General features: G+C 46.4%; 1 protein-coding gene across 1 annotated transcript in view; it reads right to left on the bottom strand.

The window, feature by feature from the left end:
* Positions 1-24507, bottom strand: part of pomt2 (protein-O-mannosyltransferase 2) — a 136873-nt gene that overhangs the window by 63381 nt on the left and 48985 nt on the right. The window contains exons 11-15 of the mRNA XM_070871355.1: positions 24388-24448; positions 24228-24306; positions 23222-23373; positions 13024-13115; positions 7486-7562 (exon numbers count right to left, since the gene is read on the bottom strand). Of these exons, the coding sequence (XP_070727456.1) occupies positions 7486-7562; positions 13024-13115; positions 23222-23373; positions 24228-24306; positions 24388-24448 (461 nt within the window). The remainder of the gene's footprint in view (positions 1-7485; positions 7563-13023; positions 13116-23221; positions 23374-24227; positions 24307-24387; positions 24449-24507) is intronic.

The raw sequence follows: 24507 nt of genomic DNA, 5'->3' as shown, positions 1-24507 counted from the left end.
ATATAGAGGAGCACATTTGCAGGGAAATTACAGCGAGGTGCAAGACCTATAGAGTAATGATAATGGGAGACTTCAATTATCCTATTACAGAACTGGGAGTGTAATAGTATAAAGGGCAGACAGGGGGAAGAATTTCTGAAGTGCGTTCAGGAGAACCTTCTTGATCAGTGCGTTTCCGGCCCATCGAGGAAGGAGGCATTGCTGGATCTGGTCTGGGGAATGGGGTGGGTCAAGGGGAGCAAGTGTCAGCAGGGGAACATTTAGGGAACAGTGATCATAGTATCATAAGGTTTAGGTTAGCTATGGATAAGGACAGGGAGAAATCGCAAGTAAAAATACTGAACTGGATGAGGGCCAATTTCAGTGGGTTGAGAATGGATCTGACCCGGGTAAATTGGAATCAAAGATTGGCAGGCAAATCTGCAATCAAACAATGGGCTGCCTTTAAAGTGGAGATGGTTCGGGTGCAGTTGAAAAGTTGGGTAACAAAAGCCTGGATGACGATAGAGAGTGAGATGAAGCAGAAGAAAGGGGCGTATGACAGACGTCAGGTGGAGAATACATCTGAGAATCAGGCTGAATATAGAAAGTTTAGAGAGAAGTGAAAAAGGAAATAAGAGGGGCAAAGAGAGAGAGAGACTGAGAATAGAATGGCAGGCAACATAAAAGTGAATCTAAATGTCTTCTATAGGCATATAAATAGTAAAAGGATAGTAAGTGGCATGGTGCCGATTAGCAGGCCTACACATGGAGGCAGAGGCTATGGCTGAGGTACTCAATGGGTACTTTACCTCTGTCTTCACCAAGGAAGAGGATGCTGCCATAGACAGAGTGAAGGAGGAGGTAGAGGAGATACTGGATGGGATAAGAATTGATAAAGAGGGGATACTAGAAAGGTTGGCTGTACTTAAAGTCGATAAGTCACCAGGAGCGGATGGGATGCATCCTCAGATGCTGAGGGAAGTGAAGGAAGAAATCGCGGAGGTACTGACCGTAATCTTTCAATCCTCCTTAGATACGGGGGTGGTGCCAGAGGACTGGAGAGTTGTAAATGTTACACCCTTGTTCAAAAAATACACCCAGTAACTGCAGGCCGCTCAGTTTAACCTCAGTAGTGGGGAAGCTTTTAGAAACAATAATCAGGGACAACATTAACAGTCACTTGGACAAATGTGGATGAATTAAGGAACGCCAGCACGGATTTGTTAAAGGCAAATCGTGTTTAACTAATTGATGGAGTTTTTTGATGAGGTAACAGGGAGGGTTGATGAGGGTAATGTGGTTGACGTGGTGTACATGGATTTCCAAAAGGTGTTTGATAAAGTGCCACATAATCAGCTTGCAGCAAAGTTGAAGCCCATGGAATAAAAGGGACAGTGGCAGCATGGATACGGGATTGTCTCAGTGACAGGAACAGAGAGTAGTGGGGAACGGTTGTTTCTGGGACTGGAGGGAGGTATACAGTGGTGTTCCCCAGGGTCGGTACTGGGACCACTGCTTTTCCTGATATATATTAATGACCTGGATGTGGGTGAACAGGGCACAATTTCAAAATTTGCAGATAACAAAACTTGGAAGTATAGTGAACAGTGAGGAGGGTAGTGATAGACTTCAGGAAGACACAGACAGGCTGGTGGGATGGGTGGGCACAGGGCAGATGGAATTTAACGCAAACAAGTGCAAAGTGATACATTTTGGAAGGAAGAACGAGAAGTGGGAATATAAACTAAAGGGTACAATTTTAAAGGGGGTACATGATCAGAGAGACCTGGGGGTATATGGGCACAAATCACTGAAGGTGGCAGGGCTGGTTGAGAAAGTGGTTAAAAAAGATTATAGGATCCTGGGCTTCATAAATAGAGGCACAGAGTACAAAAGCAAGGGAGTTATGATGGACCTGTATAAAACATTGGTTCGGCCTCAACTGGAGAATTGTGTCCAATTCTGGGCCCCACAGGAAGGATGTGAAGGCCTTAGAGAGGGAGCAGAAAAGATTTACGATGAGGGACTTCAGTGACGTGGATAGACGAGAGAAGCTGGGGTTGTTCTCCTTGGAGCAGGGAAGGTTGAGGAGATTTGATCGAGGTGTTCAAAATCATGAAGGGTCCGGACAGAGTAGATAGAGAGAGAAACTGTTCCCATTGGTGGAAGGGTCGGGAACCAGAGAACACAGATTTAAGGTGATTGGCAGAAGAACCAAAGGCGACACGAGGAAAAACTTTTTTTACACAGCGAGTGGTTAGGATCTGGAATGCGCTGTTTGAGGGGTGGTGGAGACAGACTCAATCATGGCTTTCAAAATGGAATTGGATAAGTATCTGAAGGAACAAAATTGAATGCACGGAGAAAGGGCGGGCGAGTGGCACTAGCTGAAGTGCAGAGAGCCGGCACGGGCTCAATGGGCCGAATGGCCTCCTACTGTGCTGCAACCGTTCTATGATTCTAAGTATTTATGCTAAATATATATCAAGTGAATGCCAAGATTTGCATTTCAAACAGAATACACTTTATTAAAATAGTCATTAAGTACAGTGTTTCGTTCTGAATTCCTAAATACTGTACAATTTGTAGGCTATGGGCCCCAACAACATCCCAGCTGCAGAAACATAGAAATTAGGTGCAGGAGTAGGCCATTCGGCCCTTCGAGCCCATACCACCATTCAATATCATGGCTGATCATTCACCTCAGTACCCCTTTCCTGCTTTCTCCCCATACCCCTTGATCCCTTTAGCCATAAGGGCCATATCTAACTCCCTCTTGAATATATCCAATGAACTGGCCTCAACAACTCTCTGCGGCAGGGAATTCCACAGGTTCACAATTCTCTGAGTGAAGAAGTTTCTCCTCATCTCAGTCCTAAATGGCTTACCCCTTATCCTTATGCTCTGACCCCTGGTTCTGGACTTCCCCAACATTGAGAACATTCTTCCTGCATCTAATCTGTTCAATCCCATCAGAATTTTATATGTTTCTATGAGATCCCCTCTCATTCTTCCAAATTCCAGTGAATATAAGCCCAGTCGATCCAGTCTCTCCTCATATGTCAGTCCTGCCATCCCAGGAATCAGTCTGGTGAACCTTCGCTGCACTCCCTTAATAGCAAGAATGTACTTCCTCAGATTAGGAGACCAAAACTGTACACAATACTCCAGGTGAGGCCTCACCAAGGCCCTGTACAACTGCAGTAAGACCTCCCTGCTCCTATACTCAAATCCCCTAGCTTTGAAGGCCAGCATGCCATTTGCCCTCTTCACCACCTGCTGTACCTGCATGCCAACTTTCAATGACTGATGAACCATGACACCCAGGTCTCGTTGCACCTCCCCTTTTCCTAATCTGCCACCATTCAGATAATATTCTGCCTTCGTGTTTTTGCCACCAAAGTGGATGACCTCACATCGATCTACATTAAACTGCATCTGCCATGCATTTGTCCACTCACCTAACCTATCCAAGTCCCCCTGCAGCCTCTTAGCATCCTCCTCGCAGTTCGCACTGCCATCCAGCTTAGTGTCATCTGCAAACTTGGAGATATTACACTCAATTCCTTCATCCAAATCATTAATGTATATTGTAAATATAGCTGGGGTCCCAGCACTGAGCCCTGCGGCACCCCACTAGTCACTGCCTGCCATTCTGAAAAGCTCCCGTTTATCCCGACTCTCTGCTTCCTGTCTGCCAACCAGTTCTCTATCCAGGTCAGTACATTACCCCCAATACCATGTGCCTTAATTTTGCACACCAATCTCTTGTGTGGGGCCTTGTCAAAAGCCATTTGAAAGTCTAAATACACCACATCCACTGGTTCTCCCTTGTCCACTCTACTAGTTACAGCCTCAAAAAATTCCAGAAGATTTGTCAAGCATGATTTCCCTTTCATAAATCCATGCTGACTTGGACCGATCCTGTCACTGCTTTCCAAATGTGCTGCTATTGCATCTTTAATAACTGATTCCAGCATTTTCCCCACCACCGATGTCAGGCTGACCGGTCTATAATTCCCTGTTTTCTCTCTCCCTCCTTTTTTAAAAAGTGGGGTTACATTAGCTACCCCCCAATCCATAGGAAGTGAACCAGAGTCTAGAGAATGTTGGAAAATGATCACCAATGCATCCACTATTTCTAGGGCCACTTCCTTAAGTACTCTGGGATGCAGACTATCAGGCCCTGGGGATTTATCGGCCTTCATTCCCTTCAATTTCCGTAACACCATTTCCTGATTAATAAGCATTTCCCTCAGTTCCTCCTTCTTGCTAGACCCTTGGTCCCCTAGTATTTTCGGGAGGTTATTCGTATCTTCCTTAGTGAAGACAGAACCAAAGTATTTGTTCAATTGGTCTGCCATTTCCTTGTTCCCATTATGAATTCCCCTGATTCTGACTGCAAGGGACCTACATTAGTCTTCACTAATCTTTTTCTCTTCACATACCTAGAGAAGCTTTTACAGTTAGTTTTTATGTTCCCTGCAAGCTTACTCTCATACTCTATTTTCCCACTCCTAATTAAACGGTTAGTCCTCCTCTGCTGAATTCTAAATTTCTCCCAGTCCTCAGGTTTGCTGCTTTTTCTGGCCAATTTATATGCCTCTTCCTTGGATTTAACACTTTCCCTAAATTCCCTTGTTAGCCACGATTGAGCCACCTTCCTTTTTTTATTCTTATGCCACACAGGGATGTACAATTATTGTAGTTCACCCATGTGATATTTAAATGTCTACCACTGCCTATCCACCATCAACCCTTTAAGTATCATTCTCCAGTCTATCCTAGCCAATTCACATCTCATACCGTCAAAGTTTCCTTTCTTTAAGTTCAGGACCCTAGTCTCTGAATTAACTGTGTCACTCTCCATCTTAATGAGGAATTCTACTATATTCTTCCCCAAAGGGCCCCGCACGACCAGATTGCTAATTAATCCTCTCTCGATACACAACACCCAGTGTGTCTAGGATGGCCTGCTCTCGAGTTGGTTCCTCGACATTTTTGTCGAGAAAACCATCCCTTACATACTCCAGGAAATCCTCCTCCATAGTATTGCTACCAGTTTGGTTAGCCCAATCAATATTCAGATTAAAGTCACCCACTATAACTGCTATACCCTTATTGCACGCATCCCTAATTTCCTGTTTGATGCCATCCCCAACCTCACTACTACTATTCGGTGGTCTGCACACAACTCCCTCTAATGTTTTCTGCCCTTTGGTGTTTCGCAGCTCTACCCATATAGATTCCACATCATCCACGCTAATGTCCTTCCTTACAATTGCGTTAATCTCCTCTTTAACCAGTCACGCTACCCCACCTCCTTTTCCTTCCTGAATATTGAATACCCCTGGATGTTGAGTTCCCAGCCTTGGTTACCCTGGAGCCATGTCTCCATAATCCCAATTACATCATATCCGTTAACAGCTGTCTGCGCAGTCAATTCATCCACCTTATTACGAATGCCTCTCGCATTCTCAGGTCCTTGAGGCTTGTTTTTTTAAAACTCTTTTTCTTTTTAGAATTTTGCTGTAATGTGGCCCTTATTGATTTTTGTCCTTGATTTCTCTGCCCTCCACTCTTGCTTTTCTCCTTCCTATCTTTTGCTTCTGCCCCCTTTTTACTTCCCTCTGTCTCCCTGCATAGATTCCCATCCCCCTGCCATATTAGTTTAAACCCTCCCCAACAGCACTCGCAACACTCCCCCCTAGGACATTGGTTCCGGTCCTGCCCAGGTGCAGGCCGTCTGGTTTGTACTGGTCCCACCTCCCCCAGAACCGGTTCCAATGTTCCAGGAATTTGAATCCCTCCCTCTTGCACCATTCCTCAAGTCACATATTCATCTTAACTATCCTGCTATTTCTATTCTGACTAGCACGTGGCACTGGTAGCAATCCTGAGATTACTACCTTGGAGGTCCTACTTTTTAATTTAACTCCTCGCTCACTAAATTCAACTTGTAGGACCTCATCCCGTTTTTTACCTATATCGTTGGTACCTATATGCACCACGACAACTGGTTGTTCACCCTCCCCCTCCAGAATGTCCTACAGCCGCTCCGAGACATCCTTGACCCTTGCACCAGGGAGGCAACATGCCATCCTGGAGTCTCGGTTGCGGCTGTAGAAACGCCTATCTATTCCCCTTACAATAGAATCCCTGACCACTATAGCTCTCCCACTCTTTTTCCTGCCCTCCTGTGCAGCAGTCACCCAATGTGCCATGAACTTGGCTACTGCTGCCCTCCCCTGATGAATCATCTCCCCCAACAGTACCCAAAGCGGTGTATCTGTTTTGGAGGGAGATGACCACAGGGGACCCCTGCACTACCTTCCTGCCACTGCTTTTCCTGATGGTCACCCACTCTCTGTCTGTTTAATGTTTACCTGCGGTGTGACCAACTCACTAAACGTGCTAGACACGACATCCTCCGCATCGCGGATGTTCCAGAGTGAATCCATGCGCAGCTCTAGTGCCGCAATGCGGTCTGTCAGGAGCTGCAGCTGGATACACTTCCTGCACACGTAGTCGTCAGGGACACTGGAAGCATCCCTGATTTCCCACATAGCACAGGAGGAGCATGACACGGGTCTGGGCTCTCCTGGCATGACTTAACTCTTAAATTACTTAATTTGGCAACAATGCTGAAAGGCTTAAGCTCCAGAACTTGCTGTTCCAGTACAGCTACAAAATGCTGTACCCGACAAAGTGGAAAACTGCCCAGATATGTCCTGTCCACAAAAAACAGGATTGGGGCTCACCATTAACCAGAAACTGCACTGAGCCAGCCACATAAATAATGTGGCTACAAAGAGGCGAGAGGCTGGGTATTCTGCGGTGAGTGTCTCACCTCCTGACTCCCCAAAGCCTTTCTACCATCTACAAGGCACAAGTCAGGAGTGTGATGGAATACTCCCCACTTGCCTGGATTAGTGCAGCTCCAACAACACTCAAGAAGCTCGACACCATCCAGGACAAAGCAGCCGCTTGATTGGCCTCCCATCCCCCACCTTCAACATTCACTCCCTCCACCACCGGCGCACCGTGGCTGCAGTGTGTACCATCTACAAGATGCACTGCAGCAACTCGCCAAGGCTTCTTCAGCAGCACCTCCCAAGCCCACGACCTCTACCACCTAGAAGGACAAGGGCAGCAGGCGCATGGGAACACCACCATCTCCACGCTCCCCTCCCAGTCACACACCATCCTGACTTGGAAATATATCGGCCGTTCCTTCATCGTCGCTGGGTCACAATCCTGGAACTCCCTCCCTAACAGCACAATGGGAGCACCTTCACCACACGGACTGCAGCGGTTCAAGAAGGAGCTCACCACCACCTTCTCACGGGGCAATTAGGGATGGGCAATAAATGCCGGCCTTGCCAGCGACGCCCACATCCCATGAATGACTAAATAAGAATGTTTATTGAATGCACTAGAATAATTTCAGAGTCTGGCTGGTCTGTGATTGACAGTTACTAAAGTATGAGGAGATTTACTGACCCGGATCATGACGACGTGTGACTCCAGCAGGATCTCTGGGAATGAGGGTTTCAGTACCTCCAGGCTGATATTCGGTACTGCAATGATAAAGTTGTTATTATGATGTGTCCAGGTACCTTGAACCATCGAGTCCAATGGGTAGCTAATAGCTTTCACACATGCTCTGTTGAATGATGGGGAAGAACTTGTTTTCTATGTTTTACGCTATACATCTGATGGTACTTTGTAGAATACTGGTAAAAGGAACGGCAAACCAAGAGTGCTTGAGAAAGTGTGACTGAAGGCTAGGAGAAAGATGAAGTTTGAGATTTTAAATAGGAGAGATCGAGAGGGCAAATGGGTCTTGGACTAAGAAGTTAGGCAGCTATCAGGAGGACAGAAAGGCAGCATGCACAGGAAGCCAACTGTTCCGATCATGCAGGGGGAGGGAGGGAGGGAGAGCGTCCGGTTGAGTCTGCAGCAGCAGAGCGGAGCAAGGGCATGGAGCTATTCAAAGATGAAGACATGGAGGGATTTATGTAATTCAGTCCATCGTGCCTGTGCACTCTTACCCCATTGCCCCACTAATTCCCCTTTCACGTCTTTCCAATTCCCTTTTGAAAGTTATTTTTAAATCTCCTTCCCTTCAGGCAATGCGTTCCAAAACATCATAACTTGCCGACTAAAATTTCTGCCTTTCCTCACGGATTTTTTGCCAATTATCTTCAATGTGTTTGCTCTGGTTACCGACGCTCTTCCCAGTGGATACAGGAAGCCCCAGCTACTCTCGTAAAACTCTCCATAACCTTCTCTGCTCCAAGGAAACAATCTCAGTCTCTCCACATTACTGAGGTTCCATTGCAGTAAATGTCCTCTGCTTCCTCTCCAAGACCTTGACATCCTTCTGAAAGTGTGGTTCCCACAATTGGCCCCCAGCTGGGGCCTAACCAGCCTTGTATAAAGGCTCACCATAAGGGCCTTGCTTTTCTCCTCACTGCCTCGATTTATAAAGCCCAGGATCCCGTGTGACTTCTCAATTTGCCCTGCCACCTGCAAAGATGCTGGAAGGTGGTGAAGATTTTAAATGTAATGTTTGGATGGACAGGGAGCCAGTGAAGGTTTGGGAGGACAGGAATGATGGAGAAGCGAGTGTTAATGTTTAGAAGATACGAGTAGCTGCCTTTTGGACAGGTTGAGGGTATGGAGCACAGATGAATGAGAATCAGTTCAGAGAGCACTGGGAAACTCAGGTGAGGAGACAAAATCCGCAAAGGGTTTTAGCAGCAGAGGCCAAGGTGGGATCAGTCTTGCAGCTGGTGACAATGAGAGGTTTGGAGCTCAGCGCAGGGTTGAACTGGATGCTATGGTTGCATAGCCTTGTTGAACCCGAGTGAAAGGACAGGGAGGGGCTTAGGTCAGTATCCAGGCACAGGAGTTTATGAGCACCGAAAACCACAATTTTCCCGACATTAAGTTGAACGAAGTCAGTGAGCGAGCGGTCAATCTATGGACCAGCCCCCTCGGGAGATGGCGGAAGCAGATAATGTTGATTCATTCAAATACAAATCACCTCTCATTCTGTCAAACCCCAGAGCGATTGTGCTCAATCGACTCAATCTCTCATAGGACAACCCCCTCATCCCAGGAATCGATCGAGTGAAGCTTTGCTTTTTCATTTATTCGCAGCCTAGCCCTAATTAATGAAAAATCAACCACACTGCTGTGGGTCTGGAGTCACATACAGGCCAGACCAGGTAAGGTCAGCGAGGTTCCCTCCCTAAAGGCCAGCAGTGAACCAGATGGGTTTTTAATGACAATCCAGTACTGATACTAGCTTTTTTGTTACACATTTATTTAATTTATTGAATTAATTGAATTTGGGTTTCCAGCTGCTGTGGTGGCCTTCTGAATTGCTGGTCCGGTGGCATTACCTCGTATTAGGAAGTGGATATTAGGAATGCGAAGAGATAGCATGAAAAATTCTTGGCCAGTAAAATTAAGGAAAACCATAAGATGTTCTATAAATATATTAAGAGCAAGAGGGTAACTAAAGAAAGGGTAGGGCCTATTAAAGACCATAAGGATAATCTGTGTGTGGAGGCGGAAGATATTGGTATTTTGGTAATGAATACCATGCGTCTGTTTTCACAAAGGAAAGGGACAATGCAGATACTGCTATCAAGGAGGAGTGTGATATTCTGGATGAAATAGACTTGGAGAGGAAGTATTAAGGGGTTTAGCAGCTTTGAAAGTGGATAAGTCCCCAGGCCCGGATGAAATGCATCCCAGGCTGTTGAGTGAAGTAAAAGAGGAAATAGCAGAGGCCTTGACCATCATTTTCCAGTCCTCTTTGGATCTGGGCATGGTGCCGGAGGATTGGAGGACTGCTAATGTAGTATCCTTGTTTAAGAAGGGAGAAAGGGATAGGCCGAGTAATTACAGGTCTGTCAGCCTAACCTCAGTGGTGGGAAAATTATTGGAGAAAACCCTGAAGGACAGGATAAATCTGCATTTAGAAAGGCAAGGATTAATCAGGACAGTCAGCATGGATTTGTTGACGGAAGATAGTGTTTGACTAACCTGATTGAATTTTTTGAGGAGGTAACCAGGAGGGTTGATGAGGGTAGTGCGTACGATGTAGTACATATGGACTTTAACAAAGCTTTTGATAAGATCCCACATGATAGACTGGTCATGAAGGTAAAAGCCCCTGGGATCCAGGGCAAAGTGGCAAGTTGGATCCAAAATTGGCTCAGAGGCAGGAAGCAAAGGGTAATGGTTGATGGGTGTTTTTGTGACTGGAAGGATGTTTCCAGTGGGGTTCCGCAGGGCTCAGTACTGGGTCCCTTGCTTTTTGTGGTATATATCAATGATCTAGATTTGAATATAGGAAGTATGATTAAGAAGTTTGCAGACGACACTAAAATTGGCTGTGTGGTTGATAATGAAGAGGAAAGTCATGGGCTGCAGGAGGATATCAATCTACTGGTCAGGTGGGCAGAGCAGTGGCAAATGGAATTTAATCCAGAGACGTGTGAGGTAATGCACTTTGGGAGGGCTAATAAAGAAACGGTATTCACATTGAATGGTAGGCCACTTAGAAGTGCTTGTCCACAGATCCCTGAAAGTAGCAGGCCAGGTGGATAAGGTGGTTAAAAAGGCATATGAAATGCTTGCCTTTATTGGCCGAGGCGTAGAATACAAGAGCAGGGAGGTTATGCTTAAATTGTATAATACTTTGGTTAGGCCACAGCTGGAGTATTGCGTGCAGTTCTGGTCACCGTATTATAGGAAGGACGTTATTGCACTCGAGAGGGTGCAGAGGAGATTTACGAGAATGCTGCCTGGAATGGAGAATCTTAGCTATGAGGACAGATTGGATAGGCTGGCTTTGTTCTCCTTGGAACAAAGGAGGTTGAGAGGAGACCTCATCGAGGGCATAAAATTTTGAGGGACCTGGATATAGTGGATAGAAAGGGCTATTTCCCTTGGTGGAGAGGTCAATTATGAGGGGGCATAGTTTTAAGGTGATTGATGGAAGGTTTAGAGGGGATTTGAGGGGAAGCTTCTTCACGCAGAGGATTGTGGGGGTCTGGAACTCTTTGCCTGGAAGGGTGGTAGAGGCAGAAACCCTCACCATATTTAAAAGGTGCTTGGATGGGCACTTAAGGTGCTGTAACCTGCAGGGTTATGGACCTAGAGCTGGAAAGTGGGATAAGCTCTTGTCGGCTGGCACAGATACCATGATAAGTACTGCAGGGAATCTAATACGGCCAGGGTGATCTCCTGGACTAGTTCTGATCGCCTGGATGGGTCGGAGAGGAATTTTCCCAGATTTTTTTCCACCCCAATTGGCCGGGTTTTTATCTGTTTTTTTGTCTCTCGCAGGAGATCACATGACTCCGGTTGGGGTGGAGTGTAGAATGTTTCAGTCTAAGGGGTGTCACGATTGTGTGAGGCGGACTGGTTGGGCTGGGTGCTCTGTGCTTTTCCGTCATTTTTCGTAGGTTTATATGTACCCTTTAGGGCTGCTGACCGAGGGCAGTGCGGCTCTTTGCCGGCCGGCGCGGACACGATGGCCCGGAATGGCCTCTTCCTGCGCTGTAAATTTCGATGTTTCTAGACAGGCGGGATTGAAACCAGGAATTTCTGAGAGATGGGCACTGTGCAGGGATGATTTTATGCCCCAGAAAGGGACTTTAAATAGTTTGAACGTGTTATGTATGGAGAAAGAGTCAGACTGAACACTGTGAGCTCCAAGTAAAGTGCGACCTTAGTCTTTTATTGCAGGTCTCTAGAGTACCTCTCCAACCTGTGAGGCCTCCTTAAATACCTGTGCTCCCAAGGGATTATGGGATCCCTTGGGACTCCAGGGGATGAGCCCTCTGGTAGCTATACAAGGTATATACAGGTTTACATATACAACAGAAGGGACATAGGACAAAGGCGGGCGCAGTGTATAAGTGGTGGCTGATATTTTAGAATAACTCTGCCTTATTGAGAGAGTGCAGCAAAGGTTCACCAGACTGATTCCAGGGATGGCTGGACTGACATATGAGGAGAGACTGGATCAACTGGGCCTTTATTCACTGGAGTTTAGAAGGATGAGCGGGGATCTCATAGAAACATAAAATTCTGACAGGACTGGACAGGTTAGATGCGGGAAGAATGTTCCCGATGTTGGGGAAGTCCGGAGCCAGGAGACATAGTCTTAGGATAAGGGGTAAGCCATTTAGGACTGAGATGAGGAGAAATTTCTTCACCCAGAGAATTGTTAACCTGTGGAATTCCCTGCTGCAGAGAGTTGTTGAGGCCAGTTCATTGGGTATATTGAAGAGGGAGTTAGATATGGCCCTTACGGTTAAGGGGATCAAGGGGTATGGAGAGAAAGCAGGAAAGGGATACTGAGGGAATGATCAGCCATGAACTAATTGAATGGTGGTGCAGGCTCGAAGGGCCGAATGGCCTACTCCTGCATCTATTTTCTATGTTTCTATCATCAGCAATTTTATAGATAATTTAGAGGGGGAAAAAGTAGATTTTATTCAATTTAATAAAGAATTTGGCAGTGTACTGGTATCCTTGTTACAAATCCCTATGTAGTCTCTCTCCACGCTACTTCTGCAACCTCAAGCCGACAGTCCAGATCATACTCTCTGTTCTTCTGAATCAAACCTTCTGACAGTGGGACGGGGAGAGAGGGAGGACAATTCTTTAACTTCACTTTGAGTCCCCATTGCTGTGTAGTATCATACTTCTCTCTCCCTCCAACCCCATGAAGCACCTTGGGACGTGTATGTATGATGTTGGTAACGAGGTGCACCGACTGCTCCTGTGAAAGTCCTGGTGCAGGAGTCCCCGCATTTATCATTGATTGTGCCTGTAGAGGCACAACGCAGGCTTAACCGTTGCTATAAATTTACCCTCGTGGACAACCGAACTATGCACCAAAAAACTCTCATTAATTGCTTTCCTATGTACTGAATGATCAAAACAAGAAGGGTCAGATATTGTAATCCTGGGAGGTGTATTATTGCAATCACTGCAGTAGCCACTTACATTTGGCATTGACATGGTCCTCGATGTTCCACAACGAGTTGGGGGTTTCTTTAAGATACGGACTGCAGCTGACTTCAACCTGCTCCCAGCCCCTAGAAACAGCAAAGACCAGAGAGGCACAAGTGAGAGTCATATTTTCAAGTGTTGAAACAGTAAAGCAGCTCTCATGAAATAAACATGGGCTACAAAGACAATACGAGACGCAACACACACAAATCCCCATTATTTAAATTCAGACTCCCAACTACAGATATACAGGATATGCCCATCTAAATACACAGACTGTGGCAAGAATCAGGTCACTGTGGCTGCAATCGATACATTCACAATTCTGCACTAAGTTACAGTGGAGGACCCCTTTGATGGGCAGAGTTCAATATGTGGCCCTCAGTGTATCGGGGCAGTGCAGGACCCCTGTGATGGGCAGAGTGTGATACATGGCCCTCAGTGTATCGGGGCAGTGCAGGACCCCTGTGATGGGCAGAGTGTGATACATGGCCCTCAGTGTATCGGGGCAGTGCAGGACCCCTGTGATGGGCAGAGTGTGATACATGGCCCTCAGTGTATCGGGGCAGTGCAGGACCCCTGTGATGGGCAGAGTGTGATACATGGCCCTCAGTGTATCGGGGCAGTGCAGGACCCCTATGATGGGCAGAGTGTGATACATGGCCCTCAGTGTATCGGGGCAGTGCAGGACCCCTGTGATGGGCAGTGTGTGATACATGGCCCTCAGTGTATCGGGGCAGTGCAGGACCCCTGTGATGGGCAGAGTGCGATAAGTGGCGCTGCGTCAGAAATGGAATCTCTGGATCAGAGGATCGGTGCTCAGGCAGCAATTAGCCGCACTCCACAATATCTCAGGGCATTCCTTGACCGTGCTCCTCAGAACGTGGTCACCAAAACATGGAGCTGGACAGATTAGGACACAGGGGTAGTGTAGAACGAGAGATGGGGTAAGCACCCACAGCAACAGGAGCAGGAGACAGGTTGCCGGGTCCAGGGAGATCCTGGGTTACTGCACAGTGAGTGGGTCAGATAGAGTATTCTAACAATGCAATGTAGCATAGAGCATGCAATCCCCGGGGTTGAGAGAATGACAGACCCCAAGGATAGAAGATTAGCAATAGCAAGTGGATCTATAATCAGGGGAATACACAGCCACTTATGCATTCATATCCAGAAGCCGCAAATTATATTGTTGCCTCCCTGGTGAAGGTTACATAGAAACATAGAAAATAGGTGCAGGAGTAGGCCATTCGGCCCTTCGAGCCTGCACCGCCATTCAATAAGATCATGGCTGATCATTCCCTCAGTACCCCTTTCCTGCTTTCTCTCCATACCCCTTGATCCCTTTAGCTGTAAGGGCCATATCTAACTCCCTCTTGAATATATCCAATGAACTGGCCTCAACAACTCTCTGCGGCAGGGAATTCCACAGGTTAACAACTCTCTGAGTGAAGAAGTTTCTCCTCATCAGTCCTAAATGGCTTACCCCTTATCCTTAGACTGTGACCCCTGGTTCTGGACTTCCCCAACATCGGGAACATTCTTCCTGCATCTAACCTGCCCAGTCCCCTCAGAATTTTATATGTTTCTATGAGATCCCCTTTCATCCTTCTAAATTTCAGTGAGTATAAGCCCAGCCGATCCAGTCTTTCCTCATATGTCAGTCCTGCCATCAGTCTGGTGAACCTTCGCTGCACTCCCTCAATAGCAAGAACGTCCTTCCTCAGTTTAGGAGACCAAAACTGCACACAATATTCCAGGTGTGGCCTCACCAAGGCCCTGTACAACTGCAGTAAGACCTCCCTGCTCCTATACTCAAATCCCCTCGCTATGAAGGCCAACATACCATTTGCTTTCTTTCCTGCCTGCTGTACCTGCATGACAACTTTCAATGACTGATGTACCATGACACCCAGGTCTCGTTGCACCTCTCCTTTTCCTAATCTGTCACCATTCAGATAATAATCTGCCACGGAACGAGGGAAAGAAATTCTGGAAAGGGAAGTCGAGCGACTAGAGGTGGTGGTACATGTTGGAACTAACGGCAGACAAACATGTTTGAGTTCTTCCAGAGGATATTCAAGGAGTTAGGCACTAGACTGAAGAGAAGTCCTCAAGATTAGTCTTCAGCGAGACCAGTGAGTGTAAAAGGCCAGGATACTGGGAGTTAGCCTTCGTGGGGGTGCAGCATTAAGGTGCAGTTCGCTTCGAATTATACCCAAGAGGTAAAATCAGTGAAATGTTGAAAAGTTAACTTTTGCAGGGAGGAGGCAGCTGAGGACAGATATGCAGTACCTACACAATGTGCTGTGTGTCCACGATGACCACTGCTGATTGTCAGGCAGTGTCTCCGTCGCCTCACACTGAAGCTCAACGTTTGAGCTTGGGGCTCAGCTTGCAACACTCCATCACATTCAGCAGGCCAACAGGTTCCTGCAGCCCACGTTCTCGGTCCCTCACAGGCAAAAGGCACTTGCATTTATATAGCACCTTTCACAACCACCGGATGTCTCAAAGCACTTCACAGCCAATGAAATACTTTGAGTGCAGTCACTGTTGTAATGTGGGAAACGCGGCAGCCAATTTGCGCACAGCAAGCTCCCACAAACAGCAATGTGATAATGACCAGATCACCTGTTTTATGTTGATTGAGGGATAAATATTGTCCAGCACACCGGGGATAACTCCCCTTCGATTCTTCGAAATAGTGCCATGGGATCTTTAACGTCCACCCAAAAACAGACGGGATCTCTGTTTAACATCTCATCCGACAGTGCAGCACTCCCTCCGACAGTGCGGAAGAGAGAGAGAGAGAGAGCGAGAGAGCGAGAGAGCGAGAGAGCGAGAGAGCGAGAGAGCGAGAGAGCGAGAGAGGGAGAGAGGGAGAGAGGGAGAGAGGGAGAGAGGGAGAGAGGGAGAGAGAGGGAGAGAGGGAGAGAGGGAGAGAGGGAGAGAGGGAGAGAGGGAGAGTGACGGTGCAGGAGTGGGGAGAGAGAGAGAGAGAGAGAGAGAGAGAGAGAGAGGGTGCAGGAGGGGGGGGGGGAGAGAGAGAGAGAGCGAGAGAGAGAGAGAGAGAGAGAGAGAGAGAGAGAGAGAGAGAGAGAGAGAGAGGATGCAGGAGGAGAGAGTGAGAGACAAAGGGTGCAGGAGGAGAGAGTGAGAGAGCAGGAGGAGAGAGGGAGAGAGAGACAGACAGTGCAGGAGGGGAGGAGAGAGAGACGGTGACGGTGCAGGAGGGGAGAGAGAGAGAGTGACGGTGCAGGAGGGGAGAGAGAGAGAGAGAGAGACGGTGTTAGAAGGGGAGGATTCAGCTCCCCGGGACCGGTTCTGGGGCAGGAGTGACCTTTACGGGATGGTTGGGCTTCACCTGAACAAATTTGCTGGAGTTCTTTGATGATGTAACGAACAGGGTGGATAAGGGGGAACCAGTGGATGTGGTGTATTTGGATTTCCAGAAGGCATTCGATAAGGTGCCACATAAAAGGTTACTGCACAAGATGAAAGCTCACGGGGTTGGGGGTAATATATTAGCGTGGACAGAGGATTGGCTAACTGACAGAAAACAGAGAGTTGGGTTAAATGGATGATTTTCCGGTTAGCAAACAGTGACTAGTGGGGTGCCGCAGGGATCGGTGCTGGGGCCTCAACTATTTACAATCTATATTAATGACTTGGATGAAGGGACCGAGTGTAATGTACCAAGTTTGCTGATGATACAAAGATAGATGGGAAAGCAAATTGTGAGGTGGACACAAAAAATCTGCAAAGGGATATAGACAGGCTAAGTGAGTGGGCAAATAATTGTCAGATGGAGTATAATGTAGGAAAATATAAGGTTATCCATTTTGGCAGAAAAAATAGAAAAGCAAATTATAATTTAAATGGAGAAAAATTGCAAAGTGCTGCAGTACAGAGGGCCGTGGGGGTCCTTGTGCATGAAACACAAAAAGTGAGTATGCAGGTACAGCAAGTGATCAGGAAGGCAAATGGAATGTTGGCCTTTATTGCAAGGGGGATAGAGTATAAAAGCAGAGAAGTCCTGCTACAACTGTACAGGGTATTGGTGAGGCCACACCTGGAGTACTGCGTACAGTTTTGTTCTCTGTATTTAAGGAAGGATATACTTGCATTGGAGGCTGTTCAGAGAAGGTTCACTCGGTTGATTCCAGAGATAAGAACATAAGAACAAAAGAAGATGAGGGGGTTAACCTATGAAGATAGGTTGAGTAGGTTGGGCCTATACCCATTGGAGTTCAAAAGAATGAGAGGTGATCTTATCGAAACATAGGATAATGAGGGGACTTGACAAGGTGGATGCAGAGAGGATATTTCCACTCATAGGGGAAACTAAAACTAGGGGGCATAGTCTCAGAATAAGGGGCCGCCCATTTAAAACTGAGATGAGGAGGAATTTCTTCTCTCAGAGGGTTGTAAATCTGTGGAATTCTCTGCCCCAGAGAGCTGTGGAGGCTGGGTCATTGAATAAATTTAAGGCGGAGATAGACAGATTTTTGAGCAATAAGAGAGTAAAGGGTTATGGGGAGCGGGCGGGGAAGTGGAGCCGAGTCCATGATCTTATTGAATGGTGGAGCAGGCTCGAGGGGCCGAATGGCCAACTCCTGCTCCTATTTCTTATGTTCTTATGTTCTTTTTTAAGGCTGGAACCAAAGTCTTTGCTGGGAGATTAACTCGAGCTGTGGTGAAGGGTTTAAACTAATATTGCAGGGGTGAAGAGAAACAAAACACGAGCAGTAAGCAGAAGGCAAGAAAAAAGGAGAGCAAATAAAGGAAAATATACAAAATAATTAAAAAACAGAATGAAAAGGATTAAAAGAGTAAGGTTACAAAACAGACAGAGGCAGGTTTGAGTTGTGTGTATTTAAATGCACAACGCATTGGGAATAAATGGAGCACGATGATATCACACCCCGAGATATCCGGACTTAGGCTGGGAGCTGAACATTCCTGATTACAGAATATTCAGGAGGGGTAGAGCAGGAAAGAGGGAGCCTTGGGAATGTTGATTGAAGTTTCCATTACAGTTCCAGAGCTCAGCAATGCTGGAGGGGATTGTGGGAACTCTGAACATATTGGTTAGAGTTAAGAATAAGAAGGGGGACTGTGAAGGAAGAGATGTGTAGAAATATTGGAGAAAATTGCAAGAACAGCACATCGACGGATCGGGAATAATGAGCGACTGTAATTACCTAAAGGCAGGCTGGGGCAAGGGGAATGTTGGGGGAAAGGGTTGCAGGTTCGAGATTGTCCACGGCTCATTTCTGGATCGTGTTTCTGATCCAACAAGGAAAATAGCAGGCAAGGAGAGATCTGGGAAACAGGGATAACAATCAGGTTTCTTTCCCAAAAGGAGATGGTAACTGGATGAGAAACACAAGCTGGGTCTCGAGGAGGTGTTAGTGGGAGTATCAGAATTACCAGCAACAGTTACCAATCCAAGAAATGGGGGCTCAGGTCACGGTCTGAAATTGTTGAACTGGATGTTGAGTTCCGAAGTCTGTAAAGTGCCTGATCGAAAGATGAGGTGCTGTTCCTCGAGCTTGCGTTGAGCTTCATTGGAACAGTGCAGGAGGCCGAGGACGGAGAGGTCAGAGTGGGAGTGGAGCGGGGAATTAAAGTGACAGGCGACCGGAAGCTCAGGGTCACACTTACGGACTGAACGGAGGTGTTCCGCAAAGCAATCACCCAATCCACGCTCGGTCTCCCCAATGCAGAGCAGCGAATACAGTATACTAAATTGCAAGAGGTACAAGTAAATCACTGTTTCACCTGGAAGGAATGTTTGGGGCCCTGGACAGTGGGAAGGGAGGAGGTCAAAGGGCAGGTGTTGCATCTCCTGCGCTTGCACGGGAAGGTACCGTGGGAAGGGGAGGGGGTGCTGGGGGTAATAGAGTGGACCATTACCATCTCCTTTCACCTTTCACCGTCATCCCTTTTGTCTCAATCTCTCCTGCCTTCCAGCCTATCGCAGACCTTCCCTTTTGGTCTTTCCTCCCATCCCCCTGACATAGAAACATAGAAAATAGGTGCAGGAGGAGGCCATTCGGCCCTTAGAGCCTGCACCACCATTCAATAAGATCATGACTGATCATTCCCTCAGTACCCCTTTCCTGCTTTCGCTCCATACCCCTTGATCCCTTTAGCCGTAAGGGCCATGTCTAACTCCCTCCAATGAACTGGTATCAACAACTCTCTGTGGTAGAGAATTCCACAGGTTAACAACTCTGAGTGAAGACGTTTCTCCTCATCTCGGTCCTAAATGGCTTACCCCTTATCCTTTGACTGTGTCCCCTGGTTCTGGACTTCCCCAACATCGGGAACATTCTTCCTGCATCTAACCTGTCCAATCCCATCAGAATTTTATATGTTTCTGTGAGATCCCCTCTCATTCTTCTAAACTCCAGTGGATACAGGCCCACTTGATCCAGTCTTTCCTCATATGTCAGTCCTGCCATCCCGGGAATCAATCTGGTGAACCTTCGCTGCACTCCCTCAATAGCAAGAAAGTCATTCCTCAGATTAGGAGACCAAAACTGAACACAATATTCCAGGTGTGGTCTCACCAAGGCCCTGTACAACTGCAGTAAGACCTCCCTGCTCCTATACTTAAATCCCCTAGCTATGAAGGCCAACATGCCATTTGCCTTCTTCACCGCCTGCTGTACCTGCATGCCAAACTTCAATGACTGATGAACCATAACACCCAGGTTCCGTTGCACCTCCCCTTTTCCTAGTCTGTCACCATTCAGATAATATTCTGTCTTCCTGTTTTTTCCATAACCTCACATTTATCTACATTATACTACATCTGCCATGTATTTGCCCACTCACCTAACCTGTCCAAGTCACCCAAGTAGCCTCTTGGCGTCCTCCTCACAGCTCATACTGCCACCCAGTTTAGTGTCATCTGCAAACTTGTAGATATTACACTCAATTCCTTCATCTAAATCATTGATGTATATTGTAAAGAGCTGGGGTACCAGCACTGAGCCCTGCGGCACTCCACTAGTCACTGCCTGCCATTCTGATAAGGACCCGTTTATCCCGACTCTCTGCTTCCTGTCTGCCAACCAGTTCTCTATCCACGTCAGTACATTACCCCCAATACCATGTGATTTAATTTTGCACACCAATCTCTTGTGTGGGACCTTGTAAAAAGCCTTTAGAAAGTCCAAATACACCACATCCACTGGTTCTCCCTTGTTCACTCTACCAGTTACATCCTCAAAAAATTCCAGAAGATTTGTCAAGCATGATTTCCCTTTCATAAATCCATGCTGACTTGGACCGATCCTGTCTCTGCTTTCCAAATGCGCTGCTATTTATCTTTAATAATTGATTCCAGCATTTTCCCCACCACCGATGTCATGCGAACCGGTCTATAATTACCCGTTTTCTCTCTCCCTCCTTTTTTAAAAAGTGGGGTTACATTAGCGTCCCCCAAAACAATAGCAACTGATCCAGAGTCAATAGAATGTTGGAAAATGATCACCAATGCATCCACTATTTCTCGGACAACTTCCTTAAGTACTCTGGGATGCAGCCTATCAGGCCCCGGGGATTTATCGGCCTTCAATCCCAACAATTTCCCGAACACAATTTCCCACCTAAAAAGGATTTCCTTCAGTTCCTCCTTTTCGCTAGACCCTCAAACCCCGAGTATTTCCGGAAGGTTATTTGTGTCTCCCTTAGTGAAAACAGATCCAAAGTATTTGTTCAATTGGTCTGCCATTTCTTTGTTCCCCATTATAGATTCACCTGAATCTGACTGCAAGGGACCTACATTTGTCTTCACTAATCTTTTTCTCTTCACATATCTATAGAAGCTTTTGCAGTCAGTTTTTATGTTCCCTGCAAGCTTACTCTCATACTCTATTTTCCCCCGCCTAATTAAACCCTTTGTCCGCCTCTGCTGAATTCTAAAATTCTCCCAGTCCTCAGGTTTGCTGCTTTTTCTGGCCAATTTATATGCCTCTTCCTTGGATTTAACACTATCCTTAATTTCCCTTGTTAGCCACGGTTGAGCCACCTTCCCCGTTTTATTTTTACTCCACACAGAGATGTACAATTGTTGAAGTTCATCCATGTAATCTATAAATGTCTGCCATTGCCTATCCACTGTCAACCCTTTAAGTATCATTTGCCAGTCTATTCTAGTCAATTCACGTCTCATACCATCGAAGTTACCTTTCCTTAAGTTCAGGACCCTCGTCTCTGAATTAACTGTGTCACTCTCCATCTTAATAAAGAATTCTACCATATTATGGTCACTCTTCCCCAAGGGGCCTCGCACAACAAGACTGTTAATTAGTCCTTTCTCATTACACAATACCCAGTTTAGGATGGCCAGCTCTCCAGTTGGTTCCTCAACATATTGGTCTAGAAAGCCATCCCTAATACACTCCAGGAAATCCTCCTCCACCATATTGCTACCAGTTTGGTTAGCACAATCTATATGTAGATTAAAGTCACCCATGATAACCACTGTACCCTAATTTCTTGTTTGATGCTGTCCCCAACCTCACTACTACTGTTTGATGGTCTGTGCACAACTCCCACTAGCGTTTTCTGCCCTTTGGTATTCTGCAGCTCTAACCATACCGATTCCACATCATCCAAGCTAATGTCCTTTCTTACGATTGCATTAATGTCCTCTTTAACCTCCTTTTCCTTTCGGTCTATCCTTCCTGAATGTTGAATACCTCTGGATGTTGAGTTCCCAGCCTTGGTCACCCTGGAGCCATGTCTCCGTAATCCCAATTATATCATAATCGTTAATAGCTGCCTGTGCAGTTAATTAATCCACCTTATTACGAATACTCTTCAGGCTTGTCTTTTTAACACTCTTTGTCCCTTTAGAATTTTGCTGTAATGTGGCCCTTTTTGATTTTTGCCTTGGGTTTCTCTGCACTCCACTTTTTACTGTTCTCTTCTCGATCTTTTGCTTCTGCCTCCATTTTATTTCCCTCTATCTCCCTGCATAGGTACCCTGCCCCTACACTTGTTTAAAACCGGTTACATCTCTAACGGTTGAGTTGACGAAGGGTCATCAACCCGAAACGTTAACTCTGTTTCTCTCTCCACAGATGCTGCCTGACCTGCTGAGTATTTCCAGCATTTTCTGTTTTTATTCCTTCTCTGCCTTTCTCCCCCATGTGCTTATCCCCATTAAATGTGTCTACATGACTCACATTTACATAGAAACATAGAAAATAGGTGCAGGAGTAGGCCATTCGGCCCTTCTAGCCTGCACCACCATTCAATGAGTTCATGGCTGAACATGTAACTTCAGTACCCCATTCCTGTTTTCTCACCATACCTCTTGATCCCCCGAGTAGTAAGGACTTCATCTAACTCCTTTTTGAATATATTTAGTATAGAAACATCGAAAATAGGATTTTTAGTAGTCCTTGTGGTAGCAAGTCCACATTCTAACCACTCTGGGTAAAGAGTTCCTGAATTCCCTATTGGTTTATTAATGATTATCTTTGATTAATGACCTCCAGTTCTGGACTCCCCCACAAGTGGAAACATGTTCTCGACATCTACCCTATCAAACCCTTTCATTATTGGGACTATTTCCACTGGAACATACAAGGAGTTTTAATAGGGGTCTTTAAAATGACAAAGGGTCTTCATGGAGTGAATAGGGAAAGACCATATCCTCAGACTGCGGAGTCCATGGGGAGGACTTCACTAAGAGCAGGGACAGAGCTCAGGATATCGATTGTTTGGTTGAAGGAAAACTGTATATATATTTGAAGCAGAGCTATCAATATTAATCCTGTTCTGCTTAATTCCAGATCTTTCACACAAGCTAATGAATCTCACATTGTGATCCATATAGTGCGGAGCAGACAGATACAGGGCTACGGGGAGAGAGCGAGGTAGTGGGATCAGTATTAAATTGCTCCAGTAAAGAGCCAACATAGCCATGAGCCAAATGGCCTTCATGGTTCAAGTGTCTATAGTTTATTCAATTCTTGAGATGGAAGAACTCAGAAGCATAGAATCCGGCGATGGGGAAAGAACAATTACCAGTGTGGTCTGTGGTGCCTTTTATAAAAGATATGGGATACCAGGGTTACACGGGTCGAGTACCTACACAACATTTGGTAAGATTGAACTGATGGCATGCAGAAGACTCAGTTGGAGCAGCCAATAACAGACTCACCACTTGGGCAGGGATTTTCCAGAGGAATACAGGATACAGCCTGTCGCCACATGGATTAATCGAATTTTACTTCTGAGAACTTTAATCAGATCCCCAGTCTGTCCTCCAACCACCTCAATTCTCCAGAAGTCATTTGAATCTCCAGTTCCATTCTGTAAATAAACAGAAACACTCTTCAATCAGCAGCAGGAGGATTCCACTTCATCTGAGCCGTTATTTCTTGTCCCTGTACACCACTACGTTACACAGGAACCAAGGTTCATCTCGTTCACCTCCTGCCATCCTGGTGGTCACAGGATACAATGACCAATCACAGCAACCAATCTCTGTCTATCTCTACAACAGACCCCCCCCAGTGGGGGAGAGCTTTGGCAACCACTGGCCCACAGTCACCTGTTCCTCCTGAACACACATCACTCCCCACACGCCTTGCCTCAAATAACTCATGGTATCCCAAAATGTTATTTTCTGAAAGAAATCTATTTTATGTGCATTTGAATACAACAACAACTGCTTCCACCGTGTCCCATAGATTGAGCACTCGCTCACGGAAATATTGTTCCCACAGATTGGTTTGAATTTCCCCCTTCAAGCACAGGCCGTGTCCTCTGGGTCTACTGTTATGAACAAGGTTGTAACAGCTGGTCATGGTCGACATTATCTAGTCCCTTTAGAATACTAAAAGCAGCAATCATATCACTTCACAACCTTCTCTTTTCAGTGAGAAAATGCCAGATGGATATAAATACCTGCCTTCTTTACCCTCGTGCCCCCCCCAGGGTATTCATGCCTGTCCCTGATAATCCCACAATGCCCTCTGCACAAAATACCTCGTCCTCCTTGCCCGAGACATTTTAAAGCTGTGACGTCTCGGTGTTTCGACACCACAATTTCCTGGCCCCAGGTGAGCCCACTGTCCGCGGCAGACTCAAATATCTGCAGCCTTTCCTCCATGACTTGTACAGAGAGAACTCTCGCTCAATCCAAGCCCCTGATTGTTCCTTACTATTCCATATCCTGTGACCTGGAAGTGCTTCTTCGTCAGCGGTGCCTCATGCTGGTGACTGTGCATATTGCGGGATGTTCTATCAAACAAAAAACACAAGATATGAGCCTGCAGGGTCAACCCGGAAACCCTGAAGAACCCCCCCATTTCCCAGACTTACTCTTTGTGTTCCAGTCTGAAGACATCGCCATGTCGAACATGTTGGGCAGAGTCATCCTGATCTGTGAAAGGAGTCAGAGGCAGGAAGTAATCAAATGGTGCAGCTCTGAAAGATTACTTC

This window comes from Pristiophorus japonicus, unplaced genomic scaffold (assembly GCF_044704955.1).
Source record: "Pristiophorus japonicus isolate sPriJap1 unplaced genomic scaffold, sPriJap1.hap1 HAP1_SCAFFOLD_246, whole genome shotgun sequence".
NCBI classification, from domain to species: domain Eukaryota; kingdom Metazoa; phylum Chordata; class Chondrichthyes; family Pristiophoridae; genus Pristiophorus; species Pristiophorus japonicus.
Note: the sequence above shows the minus strand (reverse complement) of the source record. Positions and strands in the feature narration are given on the sequence as shown.